General features: G+C 53.6%; 2 protein-coding genes across 7 annotated transcripts; one reads left to right on the top strand and one right to left on the bottom strand.

Moving 5' to 3' along the window:
• The first annotated feature begins 1,674 nt into the window (after positions 1 to 1,674).
• Positions 1,675 to 15,550, top strand: STAC2 (SH3 and cysteine rich domain 2). Of its 5 annotated transcripts, none has more exons than XM_043904398.1 (12): positions 1,675 to 2,236; positions 9,104 to 9,149; positions 9,258 to 9,410; positions 9,778 to 9,875; positions 10,048 to 10,138; positions 11,439 to 11,551; positions 11,630 to 11,702; positions 11,795 to 11,856; positions 12,329 to 12,426; positions 12,812 to 12,863; positions 13,199 to 13,336; positions 14,026 to 15,550. In XM_043904398.1, exons 1-12 carry the CDS (start codon positions 2,147 to 2,149, stop codon positions 14,128 to 14,130), a joined length of 1,119 nt encoding a protein of 372 aa, XP_043760333.1. In that variant the 5' UTR covers positions 1,675 to 2,146; the 3' UTR covers positions 14,131 to 15,550. The 5 variants fall into 5 exon arrangements, with proteins under 5 accessions (XP_043760333.1, XP_043760331.1, XP_043760328.1 ...); XM_043904396.1 differs by having other exon boundaries at positions 9,032 to 9,149; XM_043904393.1 differs by adding an exon at positions 4,132 to 4,233 and having other exon boundaries at positions 9,104 to 9,410.
• Positions 15,551 to 20,412: 4,862 nt separating this feature from the next.
• On the bottom strand, positions 20,413 to 24,269 carry RPL19 (ribosomal protein L19). Of its 2 annotated transcripts, none has more exons than XM_043904390.1 (6): positions 24,146 to 24,269; positions 23,285 to 23,391; positions 22,072 to 22,194; positions 21,303 to 21,423; positions 20,825 to 20,935; positions 20,413 to 20,613 (listed from the first exon to the last, which is right to left on the bottom strand). In XM_043904390.1, exons 1-6 carry the CDS (start codon positions 24,148 to 24,150, stop codon positions 20,490 to 20,492), a joined length of 591 nt encoding a protein of 196 aa, XP_043760325.1. In that variant the 5' UTR covers positions 24,151 to 24,269; the 3' UTR covers positions 20,413 to 20,489. The 2 variants fall into 2 exon arrangements, with proteins under 2 accessions (XP_043760325.1, XP_043760326.1); XM_043904391.1 differs by lacking the exon at positions 24,146 to 24,269 and adding an exon at positions 23,988 to 24,118.
• Between the last annotated feature and the right edge of the window lie 2,234 nt (positions 24,270 to 26,503).

The raw sequence follows: 26,503 nt of genomic DNA, 5'->3' as shown, positions 1-26,503 counted from the left end.
TCCTGGTGGCTCAGATGGTAAAGAATCTGCCTGCAATGCAGGAGACCTCGGTTCAATTCCTGGGTTGGGAAGATCCCCTGAAGAAGGAAATGGCAACCCACTCCAGTATTCTTGCCTGGAGAATTCCATGGACAGATCAGCCTGACAGGCTATCGTCCATGGAGTCACAAAGAGTTGGTCACGACTGACCAACTAACACACACAGAGGTACATACATCCCTCAGGAGGTCTCCAAACACAGAAGAAGCCCCTGTTTGTTCCAGCTCAAGAGTGCTAGAGATAGAGGCCTGATGATACCATCTCAGGGTGCTCCAAGCATTCCTAAGTCTGAGTTGCCTAGGGAGGGGTTTATTGGGCTGACCTGTGCTGGGCTGGAGGGAAGATGGTGGCCCTCAGAGGGGAACAGGAGAGGCTGATCATGAATGGGCTTTTGGGGAAACTGGACTGAGGGCTGAGGTCAGCTTCTGTGGAAACTCCTTTTAGGAAAGCGAGCACTCAGAGAGTCTGCTGTTTGTGGATCTGGAGGGGGAGGAGACTAAGCCCCCATAACCACAAACCCGCCCGTCTGCCCTTGTCCTACTTCTGCCACTGGCAAATAAATCTCTTTCCCTAGATGCTGTAACCTGAGCAGTGCTCCAACTCCAACGTGAGCTCATCTTGAGGAAGCAAGAGATCACATGAATGGCTGTGTGCATGGGTGGGTGGGAAGGAGGGACACAGGGTTCAGACCCTCCTCCAGGGCTGGCATAAAGGCAGGACCCTTCTGAGTGCCACCCACTCCTCATCTCATCACTCACAGCAGATGAGGAGGAAGGAGACTTAGACCCAGAAGTCTCTCCACCCACACCCAGGGAAGGATTCTCTCAATCTCCAACCTCCCTCCATTTTCTTGGACAGGCCCAGAGATGAAGGGCCAGAAGGGCCAGGAAGGGAGAGCAGAGATGTTGAGGAAATGGCAGGTGAGCGATATGCATTAGCAGAGGTAGCTTCAGGTCAAGTGGACAGAAGACTCTTTGGAAGGTCCACCTCTCCCTACCCCCATCTAACTTCACTTGTGATAGGATCTTTAGGAGGGGCAGTGTCTTGGAGAGGTTTGGGGACCTCAAGTGTGGGAACTGAGGCCTCTTCTCTGCTGAAGTCCAGACAACAGGATTGGAAAGCCATGTCATTGTCCTGCTTTCCAGGACAGGGCTGGCTTTTGACACATGGTGTTAAATTGTCCATACTCTGCAGAAGAAACCCCTACTGCACAGTTCAAGAATGTGTACATTTGGAGAGAATGTCTATAGGGCAGAGAGACATCCAGTTAATGAGGTGGAAGCGTCCCCATTCTTCACTCTCAGGAAGTCCTACCTTCATCTCATTCTCAGCTCTCCTTCTGCAGTTCCAACCTATTTCTATCCTCCTCTAACCCTTCCAGACTCTAATATGATCTCCTGAACCTTCCTTCAACCTTGTCATGCCCCCCCACACCCATTCCGGATTTTTCAGTGGGAAACTGTCCCCTCCACTTCTTTACCCTCCAAGCTCCTCCCCATCTTGTCGAGCCCCCCCAAGCTCCGCCCAGCTCGCCGTCCTGGCCACCGCGGCAGCCAATAGCTTAGAACCTGATTTGCATAGCGGCGCGGGGGAGAGGCAGAGGGAAGGGGGAGGGACCAGGCGACCTCCTAAATCAAAGTTAGGAGGCGAGGACTGGGCGGAGGGGCCGCCGGGTGCCCGGCTGGGGCCAGCGGGGGGAGGGGAGGGGCAGGGGGAGGGGGTGGGGGGCGGGAGCAGAGGACAGCGGAGCGGGCCGGACATTGACAGCTCCATCGCTCCCTCCCTCGGTTCCTGCCCGAGTCCCCACTTTCCTCCTCCCATCGCTCGGAGCAGCATCTTCTTCAGACCCTTGATCCTCACTCCTGGGGTCGTCCTGCTCCCTCGGCTCCGTATAATTGCCTCCTCTCACCCACCAACCCAGGAACTTTCTCCGCCCGCACCCGGGAGTGGGGGTTGCTTTGCCCGGGCGGGTTTCTCCAGGGGTTCACTGGGTTGGGGGGCTGTCTCTAAGGGCTTCAGGTCCCGGAAAGACGCCTACCACCCTTAGCCTGCTTCCAGGTGGGCTGCCGTCGGGTCTCGGCACCCTCTCTTCCCGTCTCCCCTAACCATGACCGAAATGAGCGAGAAGGAGAACGAACCGGATGACGCGGCCACCCACACCCCCCCGGGGACCGTCTCTGCCCTCCAAGAAACCAAGGTAACTCGAGAGGCGCGAGGCCTGGACCCCTGCCCTGAGCGCCCCCAGCCGGGGCATCCTCCTCCCGACTCAGTTACCACTGTGGCCTCTGGTGCCCTGGAGTCACCGAAGGGCCCGTGTGGCCCCTAACGCTCCGCGCGGCGATCCAGGAGCCGTAGGTTCGGATGAGGGACCGCAAACAGCTCCCATCACTCAAACACGACACGCCCTTGCGCGCGTGATGAGCGGAGCTCCCCCGCGACCCTCCAGGGAGGTTGTAACTCGGCTTTGCTGGAGGGAGTCGGCGCAGCGAAAGCGGAGGGAGTGTGTAGCGGTGTGTAGCGGGTGTGGGCCGGTGTACGCGCCCGAGTGTGCGCGCCAGGCGCACCTTTCCTGTGTCCGCCGGGTCTCCGCCTGTAGCTCAGTCCCTCTCTCTCTGCCCGTGTCTCTCTGAACGTGTCTCTACAACCTGTTTGTCTCTGCCTTAGTGTCTCTCTGTGAGTCTCTCTCGGGCTCTCTGCTTGTTTATCTCAGAGTCTCTAGATGGCTCTCTCTGACCCGCCGCAGTCCGACATTCCCTCCTCCCAGCCCGGTTAGGCTCGGCGACGTGAGCCCGCGGCCCCGGGGTGCGCAGCTTCCGAGTTCGCGCTGGGGGTTGCGGCAGCGCGGGCCATCACGGGCGGGGACCCGCGGACTGTCGTTGCGGCTCCGGAACAGAAAGACAGGCAGCCCCACCCCCACCCTGCCAGCGGGACGGGGGCTGGGTGGTAGTGGGGGCGTGGGGAGCGGGTAGAAGCAAAAAGGGAAGTCATCATAATTAATGAATGTCATAATTAACCCTAATTATGTATGATTGTTACTCCTGCGGGAGTCACAATGAATAAATTATTCCCCAGTGAAGTCAGGCGCAGCCCAGACTCCAGGCGCTGAAGGGGCTGGGGGCGGGGAGGGGGCCCGGAGAACACAGCAGGGCTCACATTCTGCAACCCCCACATCGAATCTGTCTACTGCCTCCCCAAGTTCTAGATGCTGACCAACAAGAAGTTCTGCGGGAAGCAACCTGAGCAGGGTCCCTGGGGATGGGGAGAGTAGGGGCAGTGCTCTCTGCCCCCTCCCCAGACTTTAGGCCAAGGTTACCCTTTCCTTTCCACCCTGGTAAATGGTTCCCACTTGGCTTCTGTTACCCAGATGAGGAGGGGGGCAGCCGGGACCAGAAATGGGTGACATCCTTGGCTCCCCCTGGTATCACTAGTTCATCTATAGCTATTTCCCATGCCCATCCTCCTCCTAATTCTGTCTGGACTACTTCCCAGGATATGAGGTTAATTCAAGGTCAAGGTCATCCAGGGAATGACCAAGGAAAGATGAGTAGGGCCAAAGTGGATGGAGTCTGGCTGAGGCACCCCAGGTAGGCGTCCCGTCCCTAAACCGGAGGGACCCAGTGGGTCTCCATGTCCAAGACTTCAGATTCGCGCTTGACCTTCTCCCGCTCCCTTCTGAGAACTGGAAACCTTGGGCTCTCAGACCACAGAGTTAACTCCCCTTCAGAGAGTCAAGTCTACTGGGAGAGGAATGAGGTGTTGAGGTGGGAGGGTATTGCTTGAAATAACGGTGACAGCTTCTTTCAAGCAGAGGGTCCCAGGAACAGAGCCCCATTCTGAGTTCCAGAATGAACTCAGTTTCCTGGCCTCAGTTATCTTCTAATCACCCTGAACAGACACATACAGTCTCCCTGCTTGCTTCCCAGGGCATTGGGGGCCTCTCAGGTTTCCCACACCATGGCCTGGCCACTCCGCCTCCTCCTTAAGGGCTTTCTGAAGGCAGGCAGGAGTGCTGGGCAGCGCTGCCTCAGCAAGCGCAGCTGTGTGGGGAGGGGGCTGTCAGGGCCTGGCACGTCTGTACCTCCTTCCTCCCAGCCCAAGGACCATCTCATTCCATCACCTCTGGATCTGAGCCATGGGGATCTGAGGAGCAGGGAAGGAAGGGAGTGTGCACGTGGCCTGGTCCCTCTGTACCAGGTCAGTTGGATCCCTGCCCCTTTGCCCGCCTTCCTGTACCTCACTTACGAAGGGCTCCGTAATAACAACACGGGCTGGGCTTCGGGTCTGGGGGGAAGGTACACAGGAGAGCAGAGGTGGGCAGAGAGAATTCAGAACCGTTGCCAGCCTCCTTCCATCCCCCCATCTCAGCTTGTCCCAAGGAAGCTTCTGTCTTCAAACTGTGGTGGTGGAGGGGAAGTAAGGGAGAGGGTTGGTTGCTGCCCACCCAGCTCAGTTTGAGGCAGGTACAAGAGGAGGCTGGTGCCTGTTAGGCAGTGAAGCCAACATTCCAGACTTATTTATCAGTGTTGGGGGGCCCCTGGGAATTTCTTGCAGCCCAAGTTCAGCCTCCTGCCCACTCTAAGGTTGGGTGTCACTCCTAAACCTAAGGTACTCCGTGAGCTTCCTAGTGTCAGCATTGCCCTCTCTGGGTCCCCATCCCATCCTACTTCATGGGGTCTGCCATCACCCCCTCCGGTGCCATTCTTGGGAAAACCTTGCCATGCCAGCTCTGCCATCTGAATCAGCTTGTGTCACATCTGCCACCCCCTCTGCCAGTTGCCTAATACCTTTTCAGGAGCTGGTGGGAACCGAGGGAAGAAAGGACCATCCAGGGTGTGGAGAGGTGGGGAGGAGGCAGGCAGGCCAGGCCCTGCCTCCTAGAGGGGACTCAGAATGACAGGCCTGGTGGTCCAGGCTCCAAGCCAGACAAGCTCCTGGTGCTTTGGCGGTGATTGGGTGGGAGGTGGAGAGGAGGTGGGATGCAGATGTGCCCATTTGCCAGGGTATATGGCAACTTCTCATGTCAGGGTCCTGGGACAGTAGGGGCACCAAGAAGATAGTAGTGGGGAGGTCTTCCCTGGAAACTAGGAGTCCCGGGAGTGGAAACACCTGGCCAGGCTGAGCCCAGATGAGGTTTGGGTGGCCTAGGCAGATGTCTCTGGAGTGGGCAGGCATTAAGCCATTTGGCAGAGATGCCTGCATCTGCCCTCCAGCCACAGCCTTTGACATCCGCCAGCCACCCCAGGTGTTATTCCTTCCTGCCTCTCCACCCTCCTGGGATCTGGGGCAGAGTCCGGACTGCCCCGGCTGGGGAACAGTCTGTTCCAGAGGCCTCTGGTCCCCTGCAGCGGCACTAAGGCCAGGCAGGGACCAGGAGAGGGCACAGGCTTGACAGAAGGGAGGCTTGAAACCTCATCCTGTGCGGATTACTTTGGAAATAATGGCCCCGGAAGGGGGGAACATGATTGATGTCTTCAAATATTTGAAGAACTGATGTGCGGAAGCGGGAGTAGCCCTTTCTGGAGCCAAGGGAGGAACAAGGGCTGATAGGCAGGGAGGCAGGTTTCAACTCTATATAGGGAAGCACTTTCCAGCGATTGCAGCTGCCCAAAGATGGAATGACTGTCCCAAGAGAGGGTGTTCTTGCCGTCACAAGAGGTGACCAACAGAGTCAGACAACAATTCCAAGGGGCTGTAGCCAGAGCAGTGCAGGGTGGGCACTGCTGTAGGTGGCCAGTCTTTCTAAGCTTACATCTCATGACAAGCCCATGGCACAACTGAGGGGCAGAATTAAGGGCCAAGGCAGAGGGTGCCTTACTCCTCTGACTCAGTAGCCAAAGCCACTAGTTCAAGTCCCAGCCCTGCTCCTTAGCAGCTGAGGACTCATGATGAGTGAGTAATTTAACCCCTCAGTTCCTCATCCTGAAAAGTGGGACAATAACTGTCACCACCTCAGAGGATGGTGGAAGGTTAATGAAATGCTGCATATCCATTCCAGGACTCTGATAATAACCACCTCTCATATAAACATATAAACATAACATATAAATTTATGTTTATAAATTTAGTTTTCTGTTGTTTTGTTTTTTAATATTCATTTATTTTGGCTGCACCGGGCCTCTGTTTTAGTTGCATCATTCAAACTCCTAGTTGCGGCATGTGGGATCTACTTCCCCGACCAGGGATCGAGGCTGGGCGCCCTCCCTTAGCCACTGGACCACTAGGGAAGTCCCCCATAAGTTTAGGTTTTTGCTTTTGGGTTTTCAGGTTTTTGCTTTCTGTCTTGCTTAGAGAGCATCTAATCCTGACTCCTTCTTCTTGGGGGTAGGGAAACTGAGGCTCAGAGAGAGGAAGTGAAGTGACTGGCCTTCAGGTAGCAGGTTTCATTTTTGCCCCCACCCTCAGCCCATCCTCCCAGAGACCTGTGCTGTGTGCCCACAGCCCCTGGGCAGAGCGGTGGCTGGTTCCCCCATGCCTCCAGGCCTGCCAGAGCCTCCAGAGCCACGTTTGGCCCGTAGAACACATTTGTGTTCTAATTAATTGTCCCTCTGGGCTTCCACCTCTGCCCCAACACCCTGGCATCTGGGGCCTGAGGCCCTGCTTCTCAGAGACACACAAAGAAGCCCACAGTGCTGGCCAGGAAACTGGATTTGGAAGGAGCTGGGCAACTCAACATGCCAGTCACCCCAGGGCTCTGTCTGGCTTTTCAGCTGGCACACCAGGACCCACCTTGTGCCCAAACATTTCCCCCTCTGCTTCCCCTTTGTCCTCTGGCTTGCTGGCCTCCCCAGGGCTAGAGGGGTCTCCACTTCCATCCCCTTGGCATGGCTGCCAAGCCGGCAACCTTGGCACATAGGCCGCCTGGTATCCCAGCTGGGAACCTGGGCCAAGTCTCCCTGCCCTATGGCCCCTTCCCCCATCTTTTTTTTTTTTTTTAATCACTGGTGAAAAGAAGTGGGCAGGAGAAAGGGCTCTGAACAGGAGGTGGGTGGGGCAAGGGTCTGGGTAGAGCGGTCCAGATTTCATTCCAGGCAGAATAAGCGTGTGTTCGGGTGAGCAGTAGAAATAGCTCTTTGTCATTGTTATTCCCACGCTAAGTCGTGTCCGACTCTTTGCGACCCCATGAACTGCAGCATGCCAGGCTTCCCTGTCTTTCACCAACTCCAGGAGCTTGCTCAAACTCATGTCCATTGAGTCAGTGATGCCATCCAACCATCTCATCCTCTGTGGCCCCCTTCTCCTTTTGCCCTCAATCTTTCCCAGCATCAGGGTCTTTTCCCATGAGTCAGCTCTTCACATCAGCTGGCCAAAGTGCTCTAGCCTCGTGCAGAATCCACCCTATGCTCCAGAACATGCACTCTGTTTAGGGTTCAAGCCACTTGCTCATCATTTATTCCACAAACATGAAATGAGCATCTTCTATGTGCTGAAGCCCATTATGGGGATTTAAAGCAACTTTCCCTGCTCTCCAGGGGCTCACAACCTCCTGGAGGAGTGAGAAGTAAACGACAAAACATAAACCTGATCAGAGCTCTCCTGTGGTCCCACTAAAAGGAATTCCTACAGAGGAGATAGCTCCCCCGGGGAAGAATAGTCACAGGAAACCCTGAGGATAGAAAGCGAGACAAGTGGATAAGGCAGGGAAGAGGACAAGCATGTCAAATGCTCAGAAGCATAAAATACAGATGAGTTCAACTCATTATGTCTGAACTCAGGTGGAAGGCATGGGGTGGAACGGTGAGTTTGACCAAGTAGTAGTGCCCTGGCTGGCACAAAGGCCTTGACTGAGTCCTGAGGAGCCATGAATGGTTTTTGCATTGTCAGGGGTCACCTTCCTGCTGCACGGAGAACAGGTGGGGATGGGCAAGGTGAAGGCAAAGAGTTACAGCCCTGAACCAGACTGAGGGTGCCAGAGCCTGAACTAGGGCAGGGTTCTGGGGGTGCTGAGATGTTGCAAGGGATGGGCTGGAAAGATGTTTGGGAGGGAGAATCAACACTGAGGATGAGCGTCCAGAGCGACCACTCCCCCTCTCCCTGTTCAAGAACTGAGGACTTGGCATGTTTTGTTTGGCCCCCAAAGTATTATGTTGTTAACTCAAGTAAATTGTACACCTATTCAACGAAATTCCTGTGTGGCCATAAAAAAAGAATGCTGAAACTCTTTGTGTATTGGTGTGGAATGATTTCCAAGATTTACTGTTAAGTGAAAAAAAGCAAGGTACAGGAGAAATAATATACTACCATTTCTGCAAAGAAAAAAAGGGAATAAAATCTCTTGAATTTGTTTCTATTCAATTTCACATAAGAGTCTCAATTTCTTTTCTTTTTTTTTTAAGAGTCTCAATTTCTTAACTGACTTTTTTTTTGGCCACGCGGCATGGGGGATTTTCCCATGACCATGCCCCCAACCTGCTCATCACCCCCCAACCCCCTCATCACCTCCCAACCCTCACTCCCCACAGTGGAAACGCAGAATATTAACTATTGAACCACAAGGGAAGTCCCTCTTAACTGACTTTAAAGCTTAGAAGTTCATTAAGCGGATTAATCTTTTTTTATTAAAAAATCACACTTATATGGAACTTCCCTAGTGGTCCAGTGGTTAAAACTGTATGCTCCAATGCAAGGGGCACAGGTTTGATCCCTGATGGGGGAACTAAGATTACACATGCCATGTAAAATAAAATAAAATTACCAAAAAAAATTACCTTTATAAAAGTCTAGATTTCTTTTTAAAAATTGGGAACCCTGGCAATGCTGGGCTGCGCATATAGACTAGCCTCAGCTGGTAGAGGAGACAAGCAGCTACTTGCCGGCCATGCAGTTTGCCACAGTCCCCACCATTCCTAATTATGCCTGTCCAGTCAGAACTCCTTTGCTAGAGGAGGTTCCCTGCCTGGCTCTTGTGGGCATCTGGGGTGGTGACCTACCTTCTGGAACTTGGCAGCCTCTCTCTCACGAGAAGCTTTGTATCACCTCTGGCTCTCACCTTCAGGCTGCTGCTGGCCAAGGAGAGACCCCCGGGAGCCAGCCCCCTCCAGGCTCACCATCCCTCTTCCTCTCTCAGCTCCAGCGGTTCAAGCGCTCTCTTTCTCTCAAGACCATCCTCCGAAGTAAGAGCGTTGAGAACTTCTTATTTCGCTCCGGCTCTGAGCTTAAGTGCCCCACCGAGGTGCTGCTGACGCCCCCGACCCCGCTGCCCCCTCCTACCCCACCACCAGCCTCCGCAGACCGGGGCCTGCCCACCCCCGCCCCATCCCCCTGCCCAGTCCCACGCCCCCTGGCGACACTCAGACCAGTGAGACTGCACAGCTTCCAGGAACATGTCTTCAAGCGAGCCAGCCCCTGTGAGCTGTGCCGCCAGCTCATTGTGGGTAGGTGCCTGGGTGGCAACAGAAGGGGCCAGGGTGGGTGTGGGGAGTGGGCCCATGGAACGGACTGCCGGATGTCGAGGCTCCAGCTATTCATGGCCCCAGTCCTAACTGCGCCCCTCCCCGTGGGCGGACACGCAGCACCTTGGGGGTGGGTGGGGTCTCAGGATTTACTAACAACTCAGGCTTCGGGGTCAGCTCCACCCTGACTGTATCGGGGTCAGCCTCAGAGCACAGCCCCAGGCTGGCATGAGGAAGCCCAATCCCTTGCTCCCCCCAACGCCCTAACCTACCTCCTTTGCTCCTTGTCCATGGATGCAGCCTATCTTGACCACCCCCTGTCGCTGATCACCCTTCTTGTTCTTCGCAGGAAACTCCAAGCAGGGTTTGCGGTGTAAGACATGCAAAGTCAGCGTCCACCTCTGGTGCTCCGAGGAGATCTCCCGCCAGAAATGCCCAGGCAAGACGGTGAGTGGGGACCACGTGGAGATGGCTGACTGATGCTCCCAGGCTTGGCTTCCGGGGCTCTGAGTGCCACTCGGCTGATTGCTCAGGTCGAGGGGTGCTTGGGCTTGGGGAAGGCCAAGCTCTCAGGGGCCGTGACCTCTCTATACCCTCTCTTTGCCTGCTTTTGCCACAGTCCTCCTCCTTCCGCCGCAACTTCAGCTCCCCACTCCTGGTACATGAGCCTCCACCAGCCTGTGCCATGAGCAAGGAGTCCCCACCCACTGGTGAGTGTCCAGCATTGCCCCTCATCCCCGTGGTGTGACGAGAGACCCACACACTCCTCAGATGGGCTTTGAGTTACACTGGCACTGCCTGTTCTTGGCATTGCTACTGCTCCCTTTTAATTTTTTTAGATTTTTCTTCATCTTCCCCTCCCCCTAATTCTTTGGTAGCTCCTGTCCTGAACTTAGAGTTGATTCATCTGTTCATCCATCCATCCATCCTTCAACAAAAACTTTATTGAGCACCTGCTAAGTGCCAGGCACTGTGCTAGACACAGGGACACAAGCTCATGGTCTAGTAAGGGAGCTAGACATGCAATAGATAATCACACAAGTCATCAATTAGCCACCATTTGGTGAATGCCTGAAACCTAAGGATAGGAAGCAAAGAGAGGATAAAAAGGCATCCACCTCATCCGCAGAGACAAAGAAGGCATCAAGGAAACTTGAAGGATTCGGAATTAACCTGAGGATCTGGGGAAGACCAGTGTGGACCGAAGGCAGACCAGAAGCAGGAAGGGGCAGAAAAAGGACAATGAGGCTGGGAGTGAGAGGGTGAGATAGAACCCTGGGTACAGGGCCTTAGGGTCCCTTTTAAGAGTGTTCTTTGGACTTAATTCTTTTTTTTTAAGTTTAGTTTATTGAAGTATAGTTATTTACAACATTGTGTTAATTTCTGCTTTACAGCAAAGTGATTCAGTTATATACATTCTTTATATATATATATACATACTTTTTCATATTCTTTCCCGTTATGGTTTATCACAGGATATTGTATATAGTTCCCTGTGCTATACAGTAGGACCTTGTTGTTTATTTGTTCTCTATATAACAGTTTGTATCTGCTAATCCCAAACTCCCAATTTATCCCTCCCCCACCCCCTCTCAGTAACCACAAGTCTTTGGACTTTATTCTAAGGTCAATTTTTGTGTTTTTACAAGAGCATTCTGGCTACTGTGTGGATTGGAGGGGCTGGAGAGAAGCAGGGAGACCATGGGGAAGCTATGATGGTTGCCATTTTGGTAGCTTGGATCAGGCTGGCAGCCGTGGAGATGAAGAGATGTGAGCAGATGCTAGACTTGTTCGGGAGGCAGGACAAGATGATGGAGTGAACACAAACAGTGCGGAGGTTGAGGGGTCGAGGATACTTCAGGCTCGTGCCTGGGCACCATGGGAGGACATGGAGTTCTCACTGCAATTAGGGAGACTTGGGAGGGGCAGGTGAGGGGCATGCAGAATTCACTTTAGGGCTGGCTGATCAGGGCAGCCAGGTGCCCGGCCTTGATGGTGACTCCTCGGCAGGGGCCAGTGGGAAGGTAGACCCCGTGTATGAGACCCTGCGCTATGGCACCTCCCTGGCCCTGATGAACCGCTCCAGCTTCAGCAGCACCTCTGAGTCCCCCACAAGGAGCCTGGTATGAGAGACACCAAGGTGGGGGGGGCGGGAGTCCCAGAGGGTGGGGGGCTGAGCCCTCCCCTCTCTGTGTCCCCAGAGCGAGCGGGATGAGCTCACCGAGGATGGGGAGGGCAGCATCCGCAGCTCAGAGGAGGGCCCTGGCGACAGCGGTGAGTGGGGTTGGGGACCAGGGGCAGGCGCGGAGCACAGTGTGGGCCACCACCTGCAGCCTCACACTCTGGCCCCACCCCGGCATCTCCAGTATTCACAGCCCCAGCCGAGAGCGAAGGGTCAGGACCAGAGGAGAAGAGCCCAGGACAACAGGTGAGGCTGGGATGGCACTGAGCCTCGGCAGGCCAGGTGGGAAGGGGACATCCTTCTTGTCACTGATCCCTAGGTGGGTGAGAGTATGCTGAGTGGGAGTCTCACTGTGCCATCATTTTTCCTCAATCTACAGGGATGGGCAATGCCAGGGTGAGTGGGGATGGGCAATACCAGGGTCAGTAGGCATGGGAGGCAGGGGTGTTACCCCTCCCAACACTGACCCCATGCCTACTGAGCCCACTCCTACTCCCCAAGGGTGGGCAGTCCCAGTGCAGCAGGAAGAGGAGGCTCCCCTTCCCATCCCTGGCCCAGTCCCTCAGGGGTGTGTGAGCGCAGCAGGCAGGAGACTCTGACCTCTCCCTGTCACTGGCCCATGTCCTAGCCCCAGGGTAGGCAAGATCAGGGCAAGGGGAGAGTGGGTGGAGTAATAAAGTTGTCCTTCTCCCAGCAATGACCCCGAGCTTTTCCACAGCCCCCCAGGCCTCCCCTCCGGAAGGATGTGGGGCCCATGTACTCCTACGTGGCGCTCTACAAGTTTCTGCCCCAGGAAAACAACGACCTGGCTTTGCAGTAAGTCCTCTAGCGGCCCAGCCTCCCCCCTACCTCTGCCCCCACCCCAGGGCGCTGCCTGCCTCCAACCTCAGGGCTCTGCGCTCCCAGACCTTGGAACATGAGTGTGAGGGGGACCTTCAGGAACCTCTGCCTGGCATGCTGGAGGCTACTGAGCCCCCAGATGAGACAGAGGTGCCAGGGTCCAAGAGGGTGGGTACTGATGCCATGTCTCCTGCCCCTGCCAGGCCTCTGTCCGGCAGTGTCTGTGTACCTATGGTCACACAGGGGCCATCGAGCACTCTTGCAGGGGACCTGGGGGTCGAGGACTGTTGGGATGCAGGGCGGGCAGGTCCCTCCTGCCCCACATGCTACGCCCCCCCACCCCCCGACTCTCTTGTCCCAGGCCTGGAGACCGGATCATGCTGGTGGATGACTCTAACGAGGACTGGTGGAAGGTGATGTGGCAGGGTGGGGAGCAGAGGGTGAGCAGTGGTAGGCACCCGACTAGCCCAGACCCATAGAGGGCGCTTTCCCTAATAACCCCCTTCCTCCACGACCTAGCCAGGCCTAGGCTCACCCTCAGGTCTTGCCTTTACTTCACCCCTCCGTGCCCCAGTCTTGTCCCTCTGCCTACCTTGTGCCCTTCCCAACCCAGAAGCCCCCCGACTAAGGGCTCAAACACAAAGAACCCAGGATCTACAGGATGATGGCCTTGGCTCTGAGTGGATATTAGGCCTAGAGAAAGCAGTTGGTTGGGGCAGCACAGCGCTCACTGCCAGCCTCATTCCAGGGCAAGATTGGTGACCGGGTTGGCTTCTTCCCAGCCAATTTTGTGCAGCGGGTGAGGCCGGGCGAGAATGTTTGGCGCTGCTGCCAACCCTTCTCCGGGAACAAGGAACAAGGCTACATGAGCCTCAAGGAGAACCAGGTGAGAACCTGGCCCCTGCATGGCTGGGGAGGCTGGCACAGGAGGGAGAGAAGTGGCGGGAAGGTGGGTGAGCGCCCTGGAGGAGGAGGAGGCTTGGAGCCTGATGGCCGGAGGGAGGGCAGATTATAAACTGTGGGACTGGGGACTTCCCTGGTGACCTAGTGGTTAGGATTCCAGGCTTTCACTACCATGGCCTGGGTTCAATCTCTGGTCAGGGGACTGAGATTCTCACCAAGGAAAGAGAGAAAGACTGCTGGGACTGCCGGGAACTGGGGCTGGTGGCCAGCACAGGCACGGGCTCAGTTATGTCAGAGACAGCTGGGGGGAGAGCACTGGTTTAGGAGTCAGAGGCTTAGGTCTGAACGTTATTGTTAACCACGGGCAAGTCCTTTCCCCGCTGTTACCTCCTCTGGGAAAGGGGGAGTTTGTCAGGGGCATTAGACCAGCTGATCTCAAAGGTCAGCCCCGAAGTGCTGCTCGGTGTCCGCTGACCGCCTGGTCCTTGCTGCTGTGCCCTGGATTCTCATGGGATCTGCTCCCATCACCCCGGCTCCAACCACATCTGATGCTGGTCCCATCATCCCCTGGGATGGGCCCCCTGGGAGCCATCAGCAGGACTCGGGGCCGGGGGTGGGGGGGGGTGGGGGGCAGGCAGTGCCAGGCCTCAGCGTTGTGTCTCTCCCGCTCAGATCTGTGTGGGCGTGGCCAGGAGCAAAGATGCTGACGGCTTCATCCGCGTCAGCAGTGGCAAGAAGCGGGGCCTGGTTCCAGCCGATGCCCTGACCGAGATCTGAGAGGAGCCAAGAGAACCCAGAAGCCACCCCTGCCCGTGCCCAGCCCTCCTCGCTTCTGGCCCCCCGGGGGGGAGGTTCCCTCTGCTCCTCTCCTAGGGGCCACTCACCATGGCTTGGGAGCCTTCTGTACTGAGAAAGGTGTTATTTCTGGGGTCCTGGGGTGCCCTGAAGAGGTTGCAGCTCTGAGACTTGGGGGTGGGGAGGAGGAGAAAGTGGGAGGGAATAGCAAAACTCCAGGTGGGTCCCCCCGGTCCAGTTGCCATGCAGAGTCCAGCCCTGAGAGGAAGTTCCTGAGGAACGTCGGGGCTGCCTCTTCCAGAGAGTCTGCCCCTGCCTACCGCACCTTTGCATGCCTGACACCCCCCCCTCCTCACAGAGCCTCTGCTTGGGCCCTTGTGTGTGTGACCCTGCAGCTGCCACTTTGGGAGTGGGGCCCTCCCGGGTCCCTCAGCCCCAGCTCTGGGTGGGGAGGGGGCTCAGGGCTGCCAGAGGACCCTGGTCTCATCACCTCTGTCACTCCATCAACTCTCAGGAAAGTCCTGCAGCTCTCTCTCCTGTTACTTGAAACTTGGGTGGACAGAGGAGGGGAGGGCTGAGGTCTCAGGAGGATGTGGCAAATCAGAGGCTGTCCCCTCGAGTAGGACAGTCCCCACGGAGCAACCGCACTCTACCCTTGTTCACTAGGAGAGGACACACCCAAGAGCGGCCTGCACACAGAATCCCACCTGGCCCACACCTGATCAAAACAATCCCCATTTCATTGTCAGGAATCTGAACGCTCAGTTCCTGTCCCAGGCCTTACCAGGCCTGCCCCAGGAACCCCACCCTCAGGACTGACCCTGCAATAGCCCTCCCTTACCCCCTCTCTTGGGGCTCTGTGGGGGACAGGGCTGCCGTTGCAGGGGGCCCTTTTTCTGGCTGCATCTGGTCCCTTTTCCAGGACACAGAGCCCTGGGAGGAAGCGGGAGTGGGAGACAGACAATGAATTCTGTTTGACCACCAGAAAGGGAAGGGGGTAGGCACGTTAGGGGAGGGGGTGTGTGGGGACATGCAAAGAGGACCCCTCCCTTGCAGGTTGCTTTTCTCTGGTGCCAACCTCCCTTCCCGCCCCCCACCTCCAAGCTCAGAGCCGCCTCTTGTGCCCTTGATCGTGCCAGCCAATGCCACCCCCATCCTGGGCACAGTCACACCCTCCCATGTGGTGGGAGGGACACATCCTCCTACCCACTGGCCCCTGCCCTACCTCTCCCTCTAAGAGGGGGGAGGAACTCAAGCCACACTGCCCTGTTTGCTGCCATGAGGCCCCCCCCAGCAATATCCCAGGGGCGGGCCCAATGCCCACTGTACATGAGGCTGCATGAGGAGTCTGCTGGGGCATTGCTGAGCCCCCAGACCCCTAATTAAATGTTTCTTGTCCCAACCTCGTTACTCTATGTATCTATCAACTTGGGTCAGGGGAACGGAAGGGGTGGGCGTGGCCTGGGGGTGTTGTGGGTGTGGACCAAAATAGGAGACAGCCTGAAGGTCGGAGAATGAGTTCATCTCAAAGGAGGGATACAGGGGCCGGGCTGGCCCTGACAGTGAGGGTCCCCAAGTCTCCTCACTCCAGATCTGAGGAAATGGAGGAGGAGGTTTGGTGGACGCTGGAGGGAGAGAGGGTGGGGCTGCGGTCATTTTCTGGTTCGATGTGGACCTGCGTCGCGCAGGGGGCGGGCACGCACCTCCGCGTTTCTGCCCACCCAGAGGTGCCCCCGGAGACCAGCCGAACCCAGGGTCTGGCGGCCTCAATATCCACCCGAGATCAGCCTCGCCCCCGCAGCCCCCTAAGCCCGAGGCAGGTACGTTGGTGGGCCGTGCGGCCCTGAGATGACTCAGTCACGCCCATCACTGGGAGCCTGGCGCAAGGGGGCCATGGTGGCGCCCCTCCCGCCGCAGTGCCCGCCGCCCACCTGCTCGGCAGAGCCGCCTTTCCCCTCCGGCACGCCCGGCCGCGTCATCGCCCAGGCGAGCACGTCCTGGGCTATTTATAGACAGAGGGGCGGGCGGAGGGAGGGAGAGGCGGGCTGCGGGGGTGCCAGGGCAACGGCGTGAAGCCAGAATGCAGAGCGGGTGGGAGCCTGCTCCTCCGGATAGGCACCCTTCCGGTTCTGCCTTCCAGCCCCCCACCCCCACATCGAGGTGGGTCGGGTGGGACCAGTCCCTGGGTCGCCAACCACGCTTTCTTTGGTCCCTTTCATCCAGGAATGATGGGGGTGGGGGGCAGCGGAGGAGCAGGAGGAGGGTGACTCCCCTTCCTAGGACCCTTGATGGTGGGATTGGATAAAAGGGTCACAGACCCAGTGGAAAGGCTTAAAAAGAGGGGAACTCACACAAATAGACACCTACTATTTCTGGGAAACTGTGCCAGGGACTTTATTTTATTCTATCCTCTTAAGGACCCAGTGAGGAAAGAGGTGGTGTCCCCTTTTCACAGATGATGAAACTGAGGCCTAGAGATATTAGGTGGCTTGCCCATGGTCATACAGATTATCCAGCCCAAACTTGGCCCTTTTTTACACAGAGCAGCTGAGGCCCAGAGCAGACTCATAACTTGCCCAAGGTCACCCAGCAAATTAATGGTCAAGCTGGTTTCAGAAATTCTCTCTCTTGCTTCCCAGTTCAACTTTTCCCCAACTTGACCTTGGGTTCCTCAGGGCCTTAAACCAGTAAGATGGAAACAAAGACCCCTGGAGATGCTGGAGGGGCTCCAGGGATCAAGACCTCACCCCCTGGAGACAGTCAGAGACTTCCAGCCAAACCTTCTGAACACCCACTTGTGTCTGTACCAGCCGGCAGCTGGCCTGGACCCCCGCCTCCCCCCAGCTCATTTGCTGCACTGCTGAACACAGCAGCTTTTTCGGGTGGCTGAACCACCCAACAGCAGGCTCACAGCCTGGGGGCCGGGAACAGCTGGTGCCCCCGCTGTGGCCGCGGCCCTCCTCTGTGTCCTCTCTGGGGGTGGCAGGAGTAGCAACACCACCACTGGGGTGGAGGATGCTCAGCAACCTCCTGGTGGTGCCCACCCACCATTTGGCTGTTGTCTGTGGCCTCTGTCCCCCCTCCTCAGCCTGAGCTTAACCTGGGTACCCTGAGAGATTAAGGTTATCTAGGTTTAGGAGAGATGCAAAAAGGGGGGAAGTCTGGGGGCCAGAAACAAGAGGCCTTAAAGGGCAGAAAGATGGAAACCAGAGGTGGAGGCAGGGAGATGCAGACAGAGTAAGGCCCCCCCATCTTACTAGCACTACTGCCTTTGGCTCCCTTCCCCACCTCCTTAACATCCACAGGACGTTGGGGGCACCTGCTGAAGAGTGCGAGGAAGATAGGGCAAACCTCCCGCCTCAGCTCTCCCTGTGCTTTGGGGAACCAGCCCAGGTGGTTCATCTGTTCATCTCAGAGAGAGGACCAAGGACCTTAGCCTTTGTCCAGGCGCAGCAGCTGTACTTATACCTCTCAGGTGCGGCCCCCTCTGAGTCACCCCCCCTCACCCATGCACATCTGAAGGAATCGAAGGTGGGTGCTGGCGTTCAAGCCAAGCTTGGATTCTGGGGGGCCCTCCAGGCTTCAGTTTCCATCTCCAGAAATGGAGTTGGACTTGCTCAGGGAGTCTTTACCTGGGGCCATGAACTCCTTTAAAGGGTATGCAAAAATTACATGATGGGACCAGTTGCAAGCTCTTGAGAGAACGGACATGTCTTTTTTTTTTTTTTAAATTTTTATTCATTTATTTTTGGCTGTGTTGGGTATTTGTTGCTGCATGCCGGTTTTCTCTAGTTGTGGTGCATGGGTTTCTCATTGCAGTGGCTTCTCTTGCTGCAGAGCACAGTCCCTAGAGTGCGAAGGCTTCAGTAGTTGCGGCATGTGGGCTCAGTAATTGTGGCTCATGGACTTCATTGCTCCGCAGCATGAAGAATCTTCCGGAACCAGGGATCAAACCTGTGTCCCCTGCATTGGCAGGTAGATTCTTAACCACTGGACCATGACTTAAGTCCCAAATGGACATGTCATTTAATTAGAAGTTCTCAAGGCTCCAGGACTGGAAGAGATCCAGTGATTACTTTAGGGGGTCTGTCTGCTGAGGGGGCCATCCTAGGCACTGCCTGGAAAGGGGTTAGAGGCTGGTGGTGGAAAGAGGTAAACTTAGGCCTGGAGTGAGCTTCAGAAAGAAGTGATTAAATGCAAGCCTTCCCAAGAGATAGGCTCCTACAACTTAGTTCTTCCCTCCCCCTCCCTTCAGCCACTCACCAAAGTGAGGCAGTTTCCTATATCTTCAGTGACCTGTGGTCTGGCTTGCCTGGTGGCTCAGATAGTAAAGAATCTGCCTGCAATGCGGAAGACCCGGGTTCATTCCCTGGGTTGGGAAGACCCTGGAGAAGGAAATGGCAAGCCACTCCAGTATTCTTGCCTGGAGAATCCCATGGACAGAGGTGCCTGGCAGGCTACAGTCCATGGGGTTGCAGTCAGACACGACTGTACAACTACCACTTAACTTCATTTCTGTGACCTGTGAGAGAATAGCACCATCTCCTGGTCCGTGATGGCAACCCTTTTCTGTGCCGGAAGCTCAGGAGCCCCAGTGAAGGTTCTAACTGTCCTTCCTATCATCTTTCTACTGTCTGGAGGAAGTGGAGGGCCTTCCATGCCCTTCCTCCTCTGGTCCAGGCACCGGAAGGTGTCTCATGCTCCAAGCAGCTTGGTGAAAGCCCTTCTTCTTCCAGGCCACAGCTTCCCCATTTGGAATGATAGGCTTAGAGGAGGCCCTATGGATACTCTATGCACAGGCTGGTTATGGTGTCAACAGGCAAGCCCAAATCAGCGTCCTCTCAGCCCAGGTTCTGATGCACATGGGTGGTGGTCGAGGTTGTCTGGACTGTTCTGTCTGCACCTCCCTGCCTTGGGTTACCCATCTCCCCACCTGTCCAGACTGGATAAGGAGACTACAGGCAGAGATGGGGACAGGTCTGCTGCCCTCAAGATCACTTAGCCAAATGCAGATGGGCACACCTGCCCATTACACACCCTTAAGATCCCTTACTAGCCTTCGCATTACTCCAAAAGTTCCTCCTGAAGACAGGTGGAAGGCAGGGATGTAACCAGGAGGGGCACATCATAGCTGTTCCCCTTTCTTTCCCACTTCTCACTGGAGCTGACACTTCTGTATTTAATTGGTTGACTGATCCCTTCCACCTGGACACCAGTCCCTCAAACTGTCACCCACTCAATATATTCAAGTCAGCTCTTCAGGTATTCTCCACTGTGACTGGATCCTTCTGACCATCAGACGTCTCTTGCCCAGTCTTCCAAAGCTTGAGGCCTGGGAACCAAGCCAGGTTATTCATCTCATTCTCCCCATCCCTAATGATGCAACACTAATTCAGGCTGAACAGGTGACTCCAACATGTGGCTTAACCTCTTTTCTCATCTGAAAATGGAGAAGCAAGTACCCTACTTTAGAATGTTAGAGAATCAATGCAAGTCAATGTAAATGTCTTAGTACTTAGGCTCATAGAGCAGATACTTTATTACTACCATATAACAGGGAAGATAAAACCTACTTCTCATTTGTAAAGAGTATAAAGTTAACCCAGAATGGCTTTGACAAGTGTGTGTTATGTGCCTTTATTCCAACTCTTGCCAAGAAAGTCTTTTTTTCCTTTGGACCCCTTTTAATGGTTATAAAGCAAAAAACAAAACAGGAAACAGTACTGATAAGGACGGGAAAGAAAAAAAGGTTTAAAAATTAAAAATAGGGATGCTCAAAATGATAGCTTCAATTCTATCTCATTAAGGCTGTCTAAAGAGCTCAGACAGCAGTCAGCAGTTCAGGTTCAGATCACCACCTTCTGAACCATCGGTGGTGGTTCAGCAGACTGCAACTTTGAACCTCAGTGCAGTTGAGGAGCACAAGCATATTATTTTCTGTCATTTTTAATGTAACAACTCACAACTGAATACCAACCAAAAACCAACATCCGAGACCGTGTCTGAGGTGCCACTCATACTCTGCTGTAAAGGGCAGTTTTGAGGCACAATATCCGAAGCTTGGGTATAAGTCATTCCGTCCCGCCCTTCAAAGTAGGCCTCCACACACCATGGATGGAGGGGGCATGAGCCTGACCAGAGGCTAGGAGTCAAGGAAGCAACAAAGCAGGAACCCAGGGAAGGGTCTGTATCCCAGTCCTCAGTTCTGGTCCTATAAACAGTGAAGACCCCACTGAAGACTTTGGAAGCAGAGAGGTAGGCAGATAAAGGCTTGTCTTTTATTGAATGAGTGATCTATGCAATTGTCGAGGCCACTATGTACAGAGAAGAGGGGGAGAACTTTATTTCTTGGTCTCTTCCTCCTTGGACAAAGTCTTGATGATTTCCTCCTTCTTGGCCTGGAGCCGCTCTTCCCGGCGCTTTCGGGCTTCCTTGGTCTTAGACCTGCGGGCCTCAGCCTGGTCCCTGGAAAAGAGAAGATGGGTGAGCTGCTGGAGACACCAAAAGCTGATTCAACTAACCAACAGCCCCACACTACCCCAACACTGATGGTGGGTGGTGTGCGGGTGTGTACAGGACAAGCAGTATGTATCTCTAACACAACAGCTGTATTCTGGATAGACTGCATGGAAGCCAAGACTAGACATTAGCATATTTTTAACGTCTCAGAACTTACGCTAGAAGCTTCTTGCGTGCCTTGTCTGCCTTCAGCTTGTGGATATGTTCCATGAGAATCCGCTTGTTTTTGAACACGTTACCCTTCACCTTCAGGTACAGGCTGTGATACCTGTAGGGTACAAGGGTTATTAGAGGTTCTGGTCAACAATGGCATCAATAGAAGTAGGTCTGTGATCTCCTCTTCTACACAAGGCCCCTAAGCATGTAGAGTTCCTGTCCTCTCCCCTCTTGGTGCAGAGAATTCTTTCCCTCATCCAAGACTTTCTGCACAATTAGGAGATAAAAGAGTTCACCTGGCAGATATTGGGCTACCCTGATGGTATATGCAGGGAGGATAGAATGGAAGAACTTTCCTAACAAAAGTGTAAGACACATGGCTCTCTGCCCAAGGCCAATGAGATAGAGCTTGCATCTGTGCAAGGAACAAGTCATCAAAGCAGCAATGGATCTTGGTGAGCCTAAGAGAAGGTACTTACATGTGGCGGTCAATCTTCTTAGATTCACGGTATCGTCTGAGCAGCCGGCGCAGAATTCTCATCCTCCTCATCCAGGTTACCTTCTCGGGCATTCGAGCATTGGCAGTACCCTTTCGCTTACCTAGGAGGAAGAGTCAGGCTCACCATAGTGCATCTGGGTTACTAGAGCCAGCTGATTAGTCGCAACAAGAGCCACTAACTTCTACAACACTCTATAGTCCACTGAGTCATGTACCAAGAGTTGTACCTCATCTTAAGTAGCGTTATTTCCATTTTACAGATGATCCCAAGTATTAAACTTCTTTCATTTACTCAATTTTCAAGAGAGCAGAAACAAGGCAATTATCCCTCATTCACTTCAGGCAGAATGTGAACACTCCAGGGCATGCACTGAGGCATGCCTCAGGTGAGGCAGCCTGCACCAGTTAAGCTGGAAGATCTTAAAAAAGGCGGTGTGACCTTCATCTCACCAGATCATGCTGACCTTACAAAGCGATGTTAGGATTTATAGGACAACATTCCTCAAGTATCCAGTAGGATCCTTGGCAAGGTGCAGGTGCTCAATAAATGAGACCTCTTTCTACCAATACCATCAATTCCCACACCAGTGCCAACTTTCTGATTTGCAGACAGAAAAACACACCAAGCATAACGGACTAAGAAAAGGGTTCAAAGTAAGTCAGAATGGGGAAAGATTCTGAATCTATCCCAGTCTAGATTTAATCATCTATCTTTCCCCCAAGTCTTGGAATAAACAGAACGCACTTACCTATACCCATATGCCTGCCCTTCCGGCGAGCCAAGGTGTTTTTCCGGCATCGAGCCCGGGAATGGACAGTCACAGGCTTCCGGATGATCAGCCCATCTTTGATCAGCTTCCGGATCTGCTGGCCTGGGAAATCACAAATATACCTGGTCAGTCAGGTGGGTCCTAGTCCCACCAGTCATAACTCAAGAGTCCAAACAGGACATGACAGAGGCATGGCTCACATCCCTGGTTTTCAAAAATGGTGCAAACTGGGGACCTTCTATTTCTTTCCTAAAAAAAAAAAACCAACAAAACTTCTATCCTTTTAGATGTCTAATAGCACTCAAATATACGTATTTGGGGATATGTGATCAAAATAATACACAGATATAGCCTAGTCCTTCAGATTCTGTCTCACCTATTAGCTACCAGTCTGAAATAAGGATTTTCTGAGCACATATTACAATACCACAAACCCAAACAAAAAGAATTTCCCTGATACTGACAAAGATTCCTGCTAAACTTTCATCAGCTCCTGAAGCTTCTCACAGGCCAATCTGTACAGTTCCTTAAAGAATCCTGTTAGGTCAGTTCAGCCAGAAACCCCCTAACCCCTAACCTGTTTCCTCTTAGTATTTTTATTTAAAAAAATATTTATTTTACTGCAGTTGATTTAATGTTGTGTTAATTTCTGCTGTATAGCACAGTGACTATTGTACATATATATACACACACATGTATTTTCATATTCTTTTCCATTATAGTTTGTCATCCTCTTAGTAATTTTTTCATCCACTGACCCCCTTCACCACTCCTTTGCTATAAATTCCTACTTGCCCACTCTATACTCTGCTTTGAACATCCCAATTCATCACTTCATTTCCTCGGTCATCTCTACCCACTGCCCCCACCCCAGTCCTTGTACTCTCTCCAAAAATTCCTCACATAGCTATAAAACAGAACATCCACTCTAGCGATATTTATTAATGTAACACTGAGTGGCTGCCATCAACATCCATCCTGCCATTCTGGAAAAGGTCAGGAAGAGAACCTCTGGCAATCCATATTTTCATGACTCCTCCATTTGATGAGACCGCCCCCCCGCCCCCCCCCCCCCCCGCCCCAGACTGTAAGCTAGCCTATGTTAACAGTCAACATAATTGTGTCACCTTTCATTGCACAAAGGATGAGAAATGGAGAGGGTAAAGAAGGAACGCAGACCCCAAGAACTCACGGGAGTTGGCATTGGCGATTTCATTAGTCTCATTGGGGTCCAACCAGACCTTCTTTTTGCCACAGCGAAGGACGCTGGAGGCAAGCCTCTTCTGAAGCCTGAGCATACTGTGACCAACAGAAAACACTATCAGGTCCTGGAAATCATACCTGGGCAAGACTGAGCATCCCCAACACAACCTGCCCACCCCACGGTAGATAACGTCTGTGGGTCTGTTTTCCCCTCTGGAAAATAAAATTAACGGATAAAACTGGAATGAAGAGGGGGCTTACGCCCTTTCTGGTACCCAGCATGAAAAATAAAGTGTTTAACATGAAGAATCTGTAGCCAGTGGACTGTTTCCTGGGCTCGTTTGCTAGTCCAGTCTAGTCTTTTGTTTCCTGGGCTTGTTTGCCTTTTATCTCAGCAATAAACTAGCTTTAAAAGTTTTCTTAATGATGGGTCTACGGGGCAGAAGGCATCAAAATGCTAGGATTGCCTCACTTTTGGCAGGCAGAGGCTTGAGGCCTATTCGCGGCCTGCCCTACGTCGTATGGAAGCAGAGATGGGCTCCGAATAACAGACTGACCCAGCGAGTTAAGGGGGCCACAGCCCAATCCCCGCCGCCGCCTTTCCTCTGCCCCAGTGGGTCGCCTCAGACACGTGCAGGGCGCGTAGCCAGCCCTCCCCCGGCCTAGAGTTCCCGGGACGTCCCCCTACCCACCTTCCCTCGAGGCCGGGCGCTAGTGTGCTCCGGCTACCCCAAGCCCCAGGACCAGTCGCTTCAGGGAGGCCTCCGCCCTTTCTTTTCCTGTAATGGGCCGCGGTACCGAGCCCCGCAAAGTAAAAATCAACCAGGATCAGAGACCCGAGAGCGCTTACCTCATGGCCGCGGCCGCAGCGGCGAAAGGAAAGAACTTGCCCTCGCTAGGCTCCTCCCATTATCTGCGAAGGGGAGAGTCCATCCCCCGTTCCGCTTTCGCCCGTATTCCCGTCCGGTCCTTTCATATTCCGCCACCCTATTCTTACTTATATATTCTGAAAAGACCCAGAGTAATAGAAGTCTAACATCAGGAGTCGGTTTTAAACTTTAAAACATGGAAAGTATCCCCCTTCGGTATGCCAAAGTGGCATAGTCCGACTTCCTATTAGGCATGCGCAGCGAGGGTACCCGATGACGTGGGTAGTGGAAGCCGGAAGTCAGCTGGATTGCGCAGGCGGAATAAAGGGTCTGTGCTAGAGTGGCCTACTCCTCCCAGGTGTAGTGGGTTCTGTGGAAGGATGTGTTATTAATTGGGGGGCGGGGGGAGGGGAATGAAGCAAGAGAGAATGAGCTCAGATACCAGACAAAAGCAACCTTTTATTCCCTCTCTCAGTAATTGGGGAACCCTGGAGTGCAGGACATTAGCTTTTGAGCCACTGTGGTCCTTAATTACTTAGCGCCTTCATTTCCTCCTCTGTATAGTGTACCTAGTTATGATATCTAATTTGCAAAAGAAGGCGTTAAGAAAAGCACCATGATGGCAGGAACCAGTCCTGGGTTTGGCTTATACAGCTTTGCACATAAGTAAGCACTTGAGAAATACCAAGTGAGTGGAATAGTTGGAAAGTCTTTTTAAAAAATCAAACGACAGGACCTCTCATAGTTCTTTCTTCTTGCTTTGGAGAACCGAAGGCTTTTGGTTAAGAGGCCAAGGAGAACATTGCAGGGTCCAAGAAACATAAATCTGAGTTCTGGTTCTAACTCCTTGCTTTGCTTCAGCTGGTAACCCCATATCTATCAGCTGAACTTTCCTGGCTGCTAAATAGAGCATGCATGCTAAGTCGCTTCAGTCGTGTCCTACTCTTTGTGACCCTTTGGGCTGTAGTCCTCCAGGTTTCTCTGTCCATGGTATTCTCCAGGCAAGAATACTGAAGTGGGTTATCATTTCCTCCTTCAGGAGATCTTCCTGACCCGGATATCGAACTTTGCTCTCTTAGGCCTCCTACATTAGTAAGTGGGTGCTTTACCACTAGGGCTAGCTGGGAAGCCCACTAAATAGTGCTGATGAGGTCCAAAAGAGGAAGGGAAAGAAATTCCCTGACGATCCAGAGGTTTTGACTCTGTGCTTTCACTACCTGAGGGCCCAGGTTTGTTCCTTGGTCAGGGAACTAGGATCCCACAAGCAGTGTGGTGTGGCCACCCTCACCCTCTCCCAAAAAAAAAAAAAAAAAATTAAAAAGAGGAAGGGAAGCAAAATTTATGCCACTTTCTCACAATAGAGAAACTGAAAACCCAGGTCTTTCTACAAAACCCAGGCCTTCTCTGTCATGCCAGGCTCTCTTGTGTCCAAGGGAAAGATGGGAGCCCTGCTTAGGGTTGGATCTTAGGGCTGATCCACACCTGTTGGAAAACCCAGGGTGAGAGGGAGGAGTCGGTGTATTCCACAGACTCCCATCCAGCAGAACACAGCAGGTTGGCTTATTTTATTTTACTTTTTAGCAGCGCGGGTTTGCAGGCTCTTAGTTCCCCAGTCAGGGATTAAACCTGGGCTTCCCTGGTGGCTCAGATGGTAAAGCGTTTGCCTGCAATGTGGGACACCCGGGTTCAATTGCTGGGTCAGGAACATCCCCTGAAGAAGGAAATGGCAATCCACTCCAGTACTCTTGCCTGGAAAATCCCATGGATAGAGGAGCCTGGTAGGTGATGGTCCATGGGGTCGCAAAGAGTCGGACACAACTGAGCTACTTCACTTTCACTCAGCAGTGAAAACATGGACTCCTAACCACTGGACTGCCAGAAAACTCCCAGCTTGGCTTATTTTAGAGTCATTGAACCTGGGCAAATCTCCATTCTACTTCTCATTTCTCTTTTTTGTGGAGCCCGGGAAGGGGTCGAGTAAGGTGGTAACAGGTCCTCCTGTCAAAATTGACACTCTCCCCTCCCTTCCCCACCCCATCCCACCCCACCCCTGCCCTGCACAGCATCTTACAGCATCTCCAAACATCTCAGAAACCCATCATTTAATTTCCTCTTCCTCCCAAAAATCCCAGGTGACAGACACCCCACAGTACCAGCAAACCCATTTTACAGGAGAGGTGTACTGATGTGCCCAGAGCCACACCACCAGAAAGAGCCTGAACCAAATTGGCACTAAGGCCTCTTGCCAGAATCCTCTACTCTTTTTAGCTTCAGAGATCATGGTGGTTGGGGTCCAGGCCTTGGATATCTGTCCCCAAATAAGGGATGAACGGGGAAAC

The sequence above is a fragment of the Cervus elaphus genome, chromosome 5 (assembly GCF_910594005.1).
Source record: "Cervus elaphus chromosome 5, mCerEla1.1, whole genome shotgun sequence".
Classification (NCBI taxonomy): domain Eukaryota; kingdom Metazoa; phylum Chordata; class Mammalia; order Artiodactyla; family Cervidae; genus Cervus; species Cervus elaphus.
The sequence above is the reverse complement of the archived record's forward strand: the minus strand, read 5'-3'. Positions and strand labels throughout refer to the sequence as shown.

Excerpts from the sequence above, each read along its gene's own strand:
- STAC2 (XM_043904393.1), top strand. The coding sequence starts at position 2,147 with ATGACCGAAATGAGCGAGAAGGAGAACGAACCGGATGACGCGGCCACC. Across the intron at positions 9,411-9,777 it reads GTGCCGCCAGCTCATTGTGG|GAAACTCCAAGCAGGGTTTG; the intron begins GTAGGTGCCTGG and ends TGTTCTTCGCAG. Across the intron at positions 11,703-11,794 it reads GGAGGGCCCTGGCGACAGCG|TATTCACAGCCCCAGCCGAG; the intron begins GTGAGTGGGGTT and ends CGGCATCTCCAG.
- RPL19 (XM_043904390.1), bottom strand. Across the intron at positions 22,195-23,284 it reads AATCGCCAATGCCAACTCCC|GCCAGCAGATCCGGAAGCTG; the intron begins GTGAGTTCTTGG and ends GTGATTTCCCAG. Across the intron at positions 20,614-20,824 it reads GCACGCAAGAAGCTTCTAGC|GGACCAGGCTGAGGCCCGCA; the intron begins GTAAGTTCTGAG and ends TCTCTTTTCCAG.